Below are 13,222 nucleotides of genomic sequence, written 5' to 3'. Positions count from 1 at the left end.
AAATAGAAATATACAAGTCATCAAAAAAATTTAAAGAATCATGTAAATTTTGCATGCAAAAGATAAAAATTTCTTCTCCTTAATAGGTGGTGTATCAAAAGCTTACAATACTTTTTGGGGTATTACTTTACAAATCTTAAGTAGCCCAAAAGCAAAACAAAAAAAGCCTCTTTAAAGTACATCGTTATTCACTAACTTGCTGCTCAAAGCATAAGCCTCCCGATTCAAAAAAAAAAAAAAAAAAAAAAAAAAAAAAGCATGACAATTGGTAAATACGGAAGTGAAAACATTAACATAATTAAAGAAAAGTAATTAATTATGGAAATGAGCTCTTGCAACACAGCAACAAGTGTCAATAGCAATGCATCTGCCAGTTGAATGTGAAACTTTGTTCCTGCAGTCTGAAGAGCATTGAGGGATTGAGCATCTCTCCATTTCCACTGTTCCAAATGAACATAACTGGCACTCTCCTGATTTCAACCCTATTTTTCATGTGGAAAAAAAAAATGACACTATATTAGAATACATAGTAGTTACTATTTCATTGTTTAATTTAAAAACATGATATAGACATATAGAGCATTTGTTATATTCACAAGATTTTCACTTTTAAACTTATCAGAATTTTTTTTATAGAAAATCAGAAGTTATTTAAGTTGTAGGTTTCGACTTTTACTTGTATCTATTTTTTCTGATCTAAATGAAATAAGATGAACGTAACATGACCTTATTGACTCAATTGATATGTCCCAATCAGTTGCCTCTCAATGCTCAAATAATTATGTGAACCTTGAATTGTTGTAAGCCACTAACCGCTAAACAATCAAAAGATTTTTCTAATGTGTGTTCATGGGCACACAGTACGTAACACTTAAAAGATTCTTTATACAGAGTAAATTTTCCTTTAAATTTCATCATTCCCATACTCTTATTTTATAGTTTTCCATTTAATTATGTTAATATTTATTTTTGTAACTTAACATGTGTTACCTCATGAGTATATATACGAGCTACACGTATTAGATAAACAAAATGATATAGAAACTATATATCACATCTATTTTAATTTAAAGAATATTTGCAAACAATATATATACATATTCATAACATATTAAGGAAAAAAAAAAATTGGACAGACAAAAGAAGCTTGAAAAAAGAAAAGCTAAAAAAATTATAAATAGGAATTAAAATGAAACTTACCAAATGAAAATAGGAAGATAGCTAGGAAGAGGAGTGTTGCTATAGAAGAGGTTTTCATTTTTGGAAACATAGATTCACTTGGTTTACATTTTTCCTCATGTTTGAGCTATAAATAGCAGTTGAAAAAGAAACTATATACTAAAAATAACAAGTAGCTCATAATTACTCATATAATGGTTGTGCACTTGTACATTAAGACTAATTAAACTATACAAAAGGAACTTTTGTGGGTTTAAGACTATTGGATAGACCTACTTTGTGTGCTGTTAGTAGCATGATATGGTTCTCTAGAAATATCATAAACCTAATTTTAAAATTAATTAATTAAAGCTTGCATAAATGACAATAATTGTGGTATTTATGTGGCTAAGTGCCTAATATTGGTAAAACCTTTGTTGTATTCTTGTTGTTTTCTGTTAATGATTATTGTAAATTCTAGGATGTCCTAGTCATACACATGCATTTAGTATAGTTAGTAGAATATTGTTAACCTTTGTTGTATTCTTGTTGATAATTTTGTTGTGCACTTGCGCTTCATCTCCACTCTCTAGTCTTAATATGCACCTCTTACTTTCTTAGGTGCGTTTGTTTCCATTTCCACTTTGCAGTTTGCAGTTTAGTCATTAAGGCTTCGTTCTATTCGTTTAAGTTTTGTCTGTCAAAATTTGCCTATAATTTATTGACCCTTATCCGAACTAATTAAACGAATACCACGTATATGTTATTAAGATGAAAAGAATGAACATTTTATCAGTCACAATTTATGAATGATGCATATTGGCACGCGTTTAACAACTTTTATACCCTAGGTTATTGTTCAACGATCACTTCGGTGTAACGTGTACAAATTGTTTAAGAATCGTCAAGCTTTATATGTAGGCTTTTGTGATGAAATTTTGCTAGCATGTTGTGTTCATCATCTCCAACTTTCTACTCGATCACCATTGGACATTAATAATACGACTTATGATGCCAGAACACCAATTGGTAGCGGCCACAAAGAAGAGTGATGAAAATCATATTAAAGTAACAAGATGAAGCATTAGAAGTAATTGAATTTTGTGGTGTTATATAATATATGGGAGTTAAGGTTATGCTGCTACGTGAACACAAAGCCATTGCCTACTTTCAATTAATCATTACATAGGAAGTCACTTAAATCACCACTTAGAAGAATCACCAATAATAATCAACAGAATCAAATCGATATTGACCAAGTAATAAACCACTTAACACATTTTTTTTTTTTGTAACATAGTTTTTGCTGGCATCTTTGAGCTAACTAATCAGCGATCTTTGCTATAAAAAATATAGATATAGTGCTGCTTCCAACTTTAGCTTTCAACGCACTTTTCTGGAGTCACCACTTTTCTTGGTCCCTAATTTGATTATCTTTCGAGCGCAAAAGGAACCAATGGTTATACATTCAGGTGGCATGGGCCTTTCTTCACTGTTTGAGTGGAGTGCGATGAGTCTGTTTATTGTGAATAAAAAGTCTGTACTTTAGCATCTTACTGCTATGGAACTGCTGCAGATGCGTATCGTGGATTCGAGCTTAGGAAACAAAGTTATTGGGACGTTTTAATGTGAAATTCTATGGTGTGAATGAATAGAAACGACTCGATGAGGTTATTGCATTGGGACGTTCTTGGAAATCCTATGATCTAGATGGAGGGATGATAAACCCATCTCTTGCATGAGTTAAATAGACAATCTAGTGGTCAGATTTTTGACTTGTTTTACTAAAACTAATTCAGAGTTTTCAAGACCAACTATAATGATATCTATAGATTTCAAACCCACGAGATTAGACGGATAAAGCTCATCCTTGAGAAGGGGCAACGGCTTTATAAACTCAATTCTGAACGTATATGGGGTTTTAAAACTTAGGAATTGCATTGAATTGTTTTTATATTGAACTAGGCAACTCTGTTCAAGTATAATAACTAAGTACATTCTTTTACCAAACATAAATTCTACTTCGTATTACAAAATTTAAATCATTAAAAATAAAAAGGTCAATAATCGAAAGGCATTAAAAACATTCTTCTAACCATATATGGTGCTTTTCTTTCAAAAGCTAAGGTGAATGGACTGCTATTCTAGAACTATAAACCCGAAGAAAAAAAAAAGAAAAAAAAAAAAACTAACAGATCTACAGGACTGGAACATTTTTCACCTCTGAGGCCACTTTCTTGTTTGATTTCTTCCTGTTTTTGCGTTTCTTTTGCTTTTCCATAAGCCTTGACCGATCTTTGACACTCCTCTCCCAGTCCTTTTTGTGCCTCTGGTACAGCAACATAGCTGCACGAGCATCTTCAATCTGAGAGACCACAGACAGGAGCAAGCAACCCAATTTAGTTTGTCACCCAACAGGTAACGATTGAAAGTTCTATCATACAAAGCTGGATTGACATCACAATGCTCTAGCAAGCATCACCGAGGAATCTGATCCAAAAATTCAATCTAAATCCTATTTATAATCCTACTCTTAACAATTCTGATTCAATATTGCAGTTTCAAGGTAGACTTGGCTTCCAACAGTAATTTATTTCCCTGACAGCCATATCCAGGAAAATGGGTGAAGGCCAAAAAGAGCCCAATTGATAGTAGCCAATAGCATTCACAGAAAATATAAATGAAGGCCCTCCCCACCTAAGAAGTCTATTTTTTATCAAGTCCAGAGACTCCAGCCCAAGAGATGTGTATAAATGTTAACATATGCATTTAAGGTCCATACAGAGCAGAGGTCATATCAGCATAGAGCTTGATAACGTGAAACTAACTCTAGCAGGGAGCATCAGCAGATAGATTATGAACTATCCCCACCCACATATGTTCTATACTGCAATCTCCTATTTCATACGAATACAAGGCAGGCACCACGAGGCAGTATTCAGTCAAAACATATCTGCTATCATTGTGTCATAAAACAAGACAGGCATCACTGATATCTTCTATCTCTTACCTTGTGTTATAAAACTTTCCAGTTCTGTTCATGGAAGCAGCACCCAAAGAGGCAGTATTCAGCCAGTTGAATCATTCTACTTGTAAGCTACCTTACATGTTTTGATACCAATAGGTTCAATAACTTGGTTTTAAAAAGCGCGCCTCACTCCCAGCTCTGGGAAATGGGCTTTAGCTAGGTGAGGCTCTGTCACCTACGGAAGGCGCGCGCCTTGTGCGCCTCAAAGTGCCTTTGGTAAGGCTCGCTTTGCGCCTCAAGGAAAATAACTAAGATTTAAGTTATAAATTGATTTTCAAATTCAGACTACCTTAGCTTTAAATATATCATTACTTAATTTATTATGAATCTTTTTAATTGGTATTAAGTACTATCAAAGTAAAAAAAAATAATTTGAAATAAATATATAAATACATGCGCCTTCGCCTTGCGCCTCGCGCCTAGGCTGCAAGGACCATTTGCGCCTTGGTGCACCTTGCGCTTTTAAGAACTAAGTTCAATAAAGAACTTGAGGCACTCATATACACCATAACTGGTATTGCATCTTTAGAATAAAAAATCGAACTTCCTAATATAATTGCCAACTCGGCAAGGAGAAATGTCCTTTGAATCCCCTCGTCATTCTTCAATCTCAATTCACCTTGTTACATCCTTACGACAATGAGCCATAATTTCTCATTAAATCACAAGATCAAAGACAAGCGCCTTCACTTTCTTTTCATCAAATGGTCCAAATACTCCCTATACAATATACACTCTTTTGCAAATATAATGAGAAACAATGATATCAAAGCAAAAGTAAAATTTTCCGCTTGCTCTTCAGAATTCTTTTAGTCTAGCTTATTTGCTCAACTGTTCTTCATTCCTTGTCTCAAGAAAAAAAAAATACTTTTTTTGAATGCAAGATAGAAGGGAAAGGAAGGAGAGGGCAAAAGAAAGGGGGAGAGAGGTGGGGCTTTAGTTCCTCCAAATATCTCCAATTTTAGAGTGATCATGTTAATTAAAGATGGGAGAGAAAATGGATCGCTCCCTTTCCCTCCCCCCAACCACCTTCCAAACAAGAAAACTTATTCCCCTCCCTTTTCCTTCACTCTCTGTCTCACATTTCCTGTCTATCCAAACAAAGTGTACAAGATCAGGCTCTATTTTAAGAAGATTGTTTAAGAACAACTGCTCTTGGGCTTACTTTAAGCCTCCACCAGGCTTCTTTGCGCAAGTTAAACTACTTTTTAGAAAACTCAGCAGTTTTACTTAAAACCTTTAATTATGAGCTTCAATACCAAACCTTGCAATCACATCAGTTTTTTGAAGACTTCTCCAAGGACGATATGCTTGCTAATTGTTCACTCATTCAGAATGCAGGATTTCAGGGTATTAAAACATGATTTCTATTAGCAACTTTGCAGCATGCTTTATAATTTGCAGGAGGGTTTTATCACTCACTAATAAATCCATTCACCCCACTTCAGTGTAATCAAGTGTATTGAGTTCATCAAATTACCAGAAGTTAAATTTCTACCAGAATGTGCGAGGTTTCTATGCATGACATTCAGAATGTCTTACATGGTATTTCCAATATATGCCATGAGATTAATTGGAGCTAAACCAAAACTATCCCCCCTTCAATTTGCTATAAATGCTTCCAAGAACCTTTTTACATAGACTACAAATTATTATCCTTCAGTATTACATATAATTTTAAAGTCCACAATTATCCCTTCAATAAGTGATTGGTGATTCTAAATATTGAAGAATTTTAAATACAATTAAAAAAATAACAAAAGATTATTCCAAAAGTCAGCATATGAGAGGCATTTAAAATCATTTCTTAAATCAACACAAAATCCTGAAAAGTTATATTAATCTTAATCAATTCAGTACCACCCTCTTACCCTCACAACGCAGATGCATTAAGATCTTAAAATGTGTTTGGTTGGCAAACACAGGGGAAAGGAATGGAAGAGAGGGGAGGGAAGGAGTAGTGAGGTGATGCAAATTAAGAATCCTTATGACTATCTTTACAGCTTCAATTAGGAACCCTCTTGGTGTTACCTTATTTTTTTATTAGGGGTTTTACAAGTGGCTTCTATTATTATCTTTACAATGATAATAAGTATAGGTGTTTAGTATAAGTAGATTCCAAGTTGTCAGGGTTAATTTTAGGACAGTTTTTATTCATTCATTAATTAATTATTTAGTCATTGTCTTTTTTATTTTACTAGATTATTTAGTTTCCTTTTTCTTGTTAAGAGCAGGTAACAAGACAATGCTAGGTATAAATATAACCAAATTTTGTTATTATTATGAGTTAAGCTTATGTGTGATTTCGATTGTTCAGTCAATCTAATTTCCTTTCCTTATCTTCACCATTTGCATTTCTAAACAAGGGAAAAATAACCCTTCACACTCCTAAGTTCCTTCCCTCCATATTCCCTCATCCAATTACATTGTTACACATTGCAACAACTATCAGAAGTTCAAATACTATCATAGATCTAACAAGTGCTTTTAAAATATCTAGGAGTTACAACTAAGCCATGCCATACAACAAGGATTTGTATTATCACAATGCCTTAGAACTAAATAAACTTATTATGTATTCTGTAGAACTCCAATCATCAACAACTCCCACAACTTGCTGAGTTGCTTGGCTATATGTCAATAGATTCTCCCCTCACCTGTCTCCACTACCATGAGGTCTAAACTACACCTACTTCACAAGGGGGCTTCCAAGCTTGAAAGAACCCTAGTGGTTAGGAGAAAATACAAGTTAATAACGCTGATATAGAATATTTGTATATCAGCTTTCAATTTGAAGGGGAAACCGCTACTTGAATTAGCCTTATATCAGCCTTTTTAACTGGGGGCTTGCTAGTAGTTACTAGTTAGAGCTCAGAAGTGCTACAGGGACCCTTGTAAAAGCATCTTTTTGATTAACTTCTAAGTAAAGTTATCGTAGTTTTATAGCTTTGCTGAATAAACAGCTCATGGAGTTACAAAGCTAATAATCAAAGCCCAAAAGTAAAATATACTATTTCTAACTCATGGAGTCAGGCAATCAGAATCCTGCTCATAATCCCAATTTCCACACTGTAAACTAGAATCCTTTTTCTATATAGATGTAGAAGCAGAAGTATTTCAACCAAAAAAATATAGCTACTCTACACTAAGGCAAAGTCAAGTAAAAATAAGTTTTTTCCAGTAATGATTAGATTAAATCAGAGCTTTAATCAGTAAAAAAAAGAATATAACATCGGTACATATAAGTTTTAATTAGTAAAAATAGGGTGACAAAAGCAAGGCCTTGACATAACGATTATAACTTAGTGTAAATAGTGAGCACCCAAAACAATAAAACATAGCCAACGAACAATCAACGAGTTCATAATGCACATCTCTCCATCTCAACAAGAGAGACAGTAGCAAGATCAACATCTTCAGATAGGCATAATCCTTTCCTTAACAGAATAATAAGAAACTATATGTAACTATATGTATGGAGTGTTGACATCTTTACACCCTAGTTCCTACCGTCAAAAGATAAATTTATAAACTAAGACAAGTCATTGGATGGATCAAGGAATTCAGGTTAAGATACTCACAGGACAATGCTCTCCATTCTGGATCTCTACACCAAGAAACTCAGTAGCAAGATGCCGAAGTGCCTTTCTACGACTTTCCCTACTCATTTCAAGAAAAACAATCAGAACTCAAATAATTACTTATCATTCATTCCAATGGAGCATAATTTTTTAAACTGATTAGTTCAAGATGAGCAATTCAACTTATATGAAAGGAAAAGCCTCGAAAAAGAAAAGAGTACGAAGCAAGAGACATACTTTAGAAATGGCTGGTATTCTGCAGTGTCACGCAGATCTTTCTTTGGATGACTTAGCAAAAGTGCCTGTAAAGAGATGATTAGTTGAGGTTATAGTTTAAAATGTAGGATACAGATAAAATCAACAAATATTACTAGTGTGGGGGAAGGGGGGAAACTAACCTTTAGATCATTACGCAAAGCATGGCCAACAAGAATCTTTCCTTTGATCAACTCTGCCACCTTTTTTTGAACTGAAGGAAAATCCTTAGCTGTAGAATCATCCATAAGCAAAATGAGAAGCACTCAATAAAAACAGATACAGTACAAATTATGCCATAACTTTATTCAAGACCCAGTCACATAATCAATAATTAGTTTCAGAATGAAATTTCTGATCATTATATTATTCATGTCCATTTAAAATTATGCTGACTTCTTAATGCTGTTCAAAACACACACACACACACACACACACACATATATATTGAGCCTTCATTCTCATACAGATATTAAGGCCCTGTTTGGTTTGATGTAAAAGGTTTTCATGGAAAATGAATTTTTCATTTTTTTCCCATTTTCCTTTGTTTGGTTTGTTAAGGGATGGAAAACAATTTTTCCAAGGGTGGAAAATTCCATCCTTAATGATGGAAAACATTTTCCTTCCCAAAACAAGGGAAGCCACATTTTCCTCTCTTCTCCTTACCTCCTTTTTTTACTCTCCTCTCATTCATCCTTACATTTCCACTCTTATTTTTTATTTTCTTGGACTTTTCTTGTATGCAGCCAAACAAAGGAAAACTAGTATGCAATTGTGTTTTTCTTTGAAAATATGTTTTTCATGAAAACTAATTTTCCATTGAAAATGTTTTACATTAAACCAAACGGGGCCTAAAATTCACTCATGATATGTTCAACTTCAAATACAAATAGTAATTGCACAATTATTTGGACCAATTTATTCTATATCATCTGATACAGGCATAAACTTAACATGACATTCTAATACAATGAACAGTCACTAGCAGGATCTGAGTAAAAACAAAGAAGCCTAAATACGAATATGAAAACGACCACAAACGACATAAGGCTTCAACTCAATCAATCAAAGCCTTAATCCCATAAGGCTTCAACTCTTCACTACAAATAATAATGACAACAAAAAATGCCCAGCATACCTTTCCTCAAATCACGAGGTCGGATTCCACTAATTTCTGTTCGGAAGTCAACAACACGATCAATGGGGCGGACAAATTCATCATATACCACATTTCCCCATTTATTTACCTGCCAGAAACTGATGTACATTAAATCATTAATAGGGGACCTAGACACGAGAAAATATATGAACAGGAGAAAGCCACATATATGACTATATGAGAGGGATAATAGATCAAGGAACAAAGTCCATGAGCTACAAAACACCATTCTACTCCAACGATATATTATGTTAAAGTATACGCACTTGAGAACGTTAATCAAACCGGTAGTTGGAAGCTGAAACTAGTCTAAAATAGTAGCACACAAAATTCACATAAAGCAACCAGTCTTAAAGATAGTTCATCCCTTTCTTGGTCAAGCCTGCTGAATCCTAGACTTTCAAACCTCCGGTTATCCTTTGGAAAGTTTCCAGTACCATGAATGAAAAAAAAAAAAAAAAAAAAAAAAAAAAAAAAAAAAAAAAAAAAAAAAACTCCTACAACATAACCTATAAACTAAGTACCAAATCACAAATAACCAGGGATTGAGAACAGAATCTTTGAGGAGACATAAAAGTTAGGCTCCTAAAGCCCAAATACTCATCTTCCAATACCTTCCCCTTAAACAACCCAAGAACCAGGAAAAGAAAAACATCAGCAACATGGAAGAGAGATCAGAGATGCATCTATATCTTCGGACAGCAGATAATTGAAAGGTCTTAACTCTTAAGCTCCATGCATCCACATAATCCTAGAGCACTAATTTGGTTTTGTAACGCATAATAGATGCAGGGAAGCTCGTATGTAATTTTGATTGATAGAACTCGATAGAATTCAGAGCTGTGGAGTGAATTGTTGATAAGTACCGAACACTAAAGCAGAGAGTTAGCAATTTTATTAAGATGGAATGACTAGACACGGCCATTGTCTTAGGCCAGTTTTTGTTTGTGCACTAATAACATAATTGGTAGTAAAGCCGTTGTATTAGCCTATTCCGTCAATTTTTGCATGTGCAATGGTAGATAATTAAAAATATTAGGGAAATTCTCTCTGGTAATCACGAACTTTTTTTTTTCTCAATGGTAAAGCCTGAAATTTTTTATTATCAATAATAATCACAAATTAATATTACTAAGCTAATGGTAACATTAATGATATTTTAATATCATTAAAAGATTAGCTAGGGTTAATCATGGGTTAAGTAACAATAGAATTACATTAATACCCTTCAAATTATTTAATAATACAACAAAAAAATCCAAACCCCTCCCCAACCACTAACCAACCACCACTCCCCCTCCCCGGCGCTCAGCTCGGCCCAGCTAACGGTGTCTCAGCCCCCTCCCACGCCGGAGACCTTCACCACCGACACCCCAATCTCAGAACGAGCACCCTCACCCCTGTTCTCGACCCACCCTCTCTTTCCTCTCATCACCACCAAAATCGCCGACGCCGAAACCAACCATCATCCCATGCCGGAATCAGCCACCCTCCCCTTTTCCTCAATTCCCTCTCATTCCCCTTTATTTGGTTGAAATTTCTAGGACTTTTGTTGATTTTGGGGTCAAATTTGTTGATTTTGGGGGGTCGAATTTGACGATTTTGTTGATTTTTTAGGTCGAATTTGATGATTTTGGGATCGATTTTGTTGATTTTTGGGGTCGAATTTGTCGATTTTGGGATTGAATTTGTTGATTTTTGGGGTCGAATCTGTTGCTTTATGGGGTCAAATTTGCGTAATATATTGATTTGGGGTCGAATTAGTGGTCAAATTTGTTAGTCTTAGGTCGAAATTGTCGGGTTTGTTGTTGAATTTGCTGGGTTTTGCAGTACGAATGGCAGCGTTTGGAGGTGGCGGAGGTTGGATGTCGATAGGAGGAGGAGGTAGCTGGTGGATGGATGCCCTTACCCTTTTTCAACATCCATACTAAATGCGCCACCGCATTTCCATCCAACATCGCCTCCCCTCCACACTCGCCGCTAATTTATACAACACCAGCTGCACTTTCCCGACGGTCGACTTTTTTTTCTTGCCAGAGCACCGCCAGAAGCGGAGACACCTCATTGAATTGCTTCTCGTGTTTCACTCGGTTGCTATGATCAAGCAATAGGTTATACAACACTAAAGCTGCGTCACTCCGAGTTCGCTCCGATTCCAACTTTAACAAGTAGTTTAACAATGGTGGTGGTGGTTGGAAACTGAGTTGCAGGGGAAGAATTGAAGCAAGAAAGAATTATGGAGTAGGAAAGAGAAAGGAAGAAAAAAGAAGTGGTTAGACATAAGGGTATTAATGTCTTTTTGTAGTCCAATTACTAAACCATGGTAAAGGAATTAACAAATTGTTTAACTTAAGTTACCGTTAGTTTAGTAATATCAATTCGTGATTACCATTGATAATCAAAAATTTCAGGCTTTACCATTGAGAAAAAATAAAAGTTTATGATTGCCAATGAGAATTTCCCAAAATATTATTACTACATCGAAATTCCAAATACTGCAAATAACTTTCAAATGGAAAATGCATACAAGTGCACAATAAAAAGAGCTAGGTGATACAGCAATGGGAAATTGGACATGCATCCTAATAGCTCCTCCAGACAGAAAACAAAAGGTGAATACACAAAAATAACAGAAGTTGATTGATCAAAAATCATTAAGAGTGGAATAACACAAATTCACAAACAACCAGTCATGTCAGCTCGTTTTATAAATTGAACAAAAAGAAAATTTGGATGCAGTACTTTAAAAAGGCAGACAACTTTATATGAATGAATGAAACAGAAGAGCTTGAATGTGAGAATGAAGAATATATAGTACCAGTGTAACTCTCCCAAGAGCGCTTTTATTACCCTGAGGACTGACCCCAACCATCTCACAATCCATGGCTACCTCATCTGTCAAACTAAGAAAAAAAAAATCATTACAACATAAACCAGCAATAAAAAAAATTCCAAGCAACGAATAAAAACTCCAACAACTATTAACACTCCCCATTTAATTAAGTTCCCTTATGAATCAAATGCCATAGTAACAAAATATGACTGCATAAAAAGGCAAAAAAGAAAAAACAAAGTTATGCTGACAGTTAGGAAGGAAATACAAATGATCAGTTGATAAATTGATACATGGAAATTACAAGAGTACAAAATTGACACCAATACCATCTACTCTCCAAATTAATTTTTAAATATAATCCAAACATCAGTATAACTTAAATAGCATGAACACGAATGATGATGATCCACCAACCTTAAGAAATATGAATATAGATTAACATTAATATACTCGCTAACACACTCTCGAGAGTCACAACTAAGAAAAAGGATTCTATAGAACCCATGGGAAACAGAAGGTAAATAAGAATAGTATTGAACATCCAAATTACCGGTCGAACAACGGTCGAAATATAGCTATTCACATTACAATTGATATGCATACAGTCCAGTGTCAACAAAGTTCACTAATACGGAGTACTCTCTAATATACAGGAAGGTAAGGTAAACATATAACAGCTCGTTTGGTAGGCGATAATAAATAATGTAACAGAAACCCGAAAGCGTGAATGTGGTACCTGCAATCAGACGAAGTAGGAGCAAGAACATTGACTTGAGACTCATCGGATTCAGGAACAGAGCGTTGTTTCCGTTTTCCTGCAAAAAAGAGAAAAATTAAGGAAAACAAATAATAAATTAAACTACAAACTACAAATTGAAGAGAAAGAGAAAGTGACCTAATATTGTAGGTGAGGAGCCGCCATTAGAGTGCTGCGAAAGCTTGGGTTTGGAACCCTGAAGATTCAATTTCTGTGGAAGATTGCAGAATACATGATTAATTTGTATAAATGGAAATACGAAGAATTGAATTGAATGCAAAGAAGAGAGAGATTGTACCTGTTGAAGCAGAGCCCAATTAGGGTTTAGAGGCGCCATTTTAGGGTTCTTCTTCTTCCTTACGACCTCACTCCCCATTTTTTCTTTTACTTTGTCGTAAAGTTTTAATTGATGGTGCTGCCAGTTAGGGGTGGAAATGTGGAATACAAG

The 13,222-nt window shown here is 34.8% G+C and overlaps 1 protein-coding gene across 1 annotated transcript; it reads right to left on the bottom strand.

The window, feature by feature from the left end:
• Positions 1-3,138: 3,138 nt before the first annotated feature.
• LOC145627148 (uncharacterized) lies at positions 3,139-13,222 on the bottom strand. Its single transcript, XM_081679538.1, has 9 exons — positions 13,073-13,222; positions 12,913-12,985; positions 12,754-12,832; positions 12,000-12,084; positions 9,161-9,269; positions 8,166-8,254; positions 8,005-8,069; positions 7,768-7,846; positions 3,139-3,523 (listed from the first exon to the last, which is right to left on the bottom strand). Exons 1-9 carry the CDS (start codon positions 13,148-13,150, stop codon positions 3,356-3,358), a joined length of 825 nt encoding a protein of 274 aa, XP_081535664.1. The 5' UTR covers positions 13,151-13,222; the 3' UTR covers positions 3,139-3,355.

This window comes from Chenopodium album, chromosome 4 (assembly GCF_948465745.1).
Source record: "Chenopodium album chromosome 4, dcCheAlbu1.1, whole genome shotgun sequence".
Taxonomy (NCBI): domain Eukaryota; kingdom Viridiplantae; phylum Streptophyta; class Magnoliopsida; order Caryophyllales; family Amaranthaceae; genus Chenopodium; species Chenopodium album.
Note: the sequence above shows the minus strand (reverse complement) of the source record. Positions and strands in the feature narration are given on the sequence as shown.

What these genes read in the sequence shown, in the direction of transcription:
- LOC145627148 (XM_081679538.1), bottom strand. Translation starts at nt 13,150, where the DNA reads ATGGGGAGTGAGGTCGTAAGGAAGAAGAAGAACCCTAAAATGGCGCCT. An exon ending in ATTGGGCTCTGCTTCAACAG is followed by an intron (nt 12,986 to 13,072) that starts GTACAATCTCTC and finishes AATCTTCCACAG; the next exon opens with AAATTGAATCTTCAGGGTTC. An exon ending in AGAATGGAGAGCATTGTCCT is followed by an intron (nt 3,524 to 7,767) that starts GTGAGTATCTTA and finishes GTGGTCTCTCAG; the next exon opens with ATTGAAGATGCTCGTGCAGC.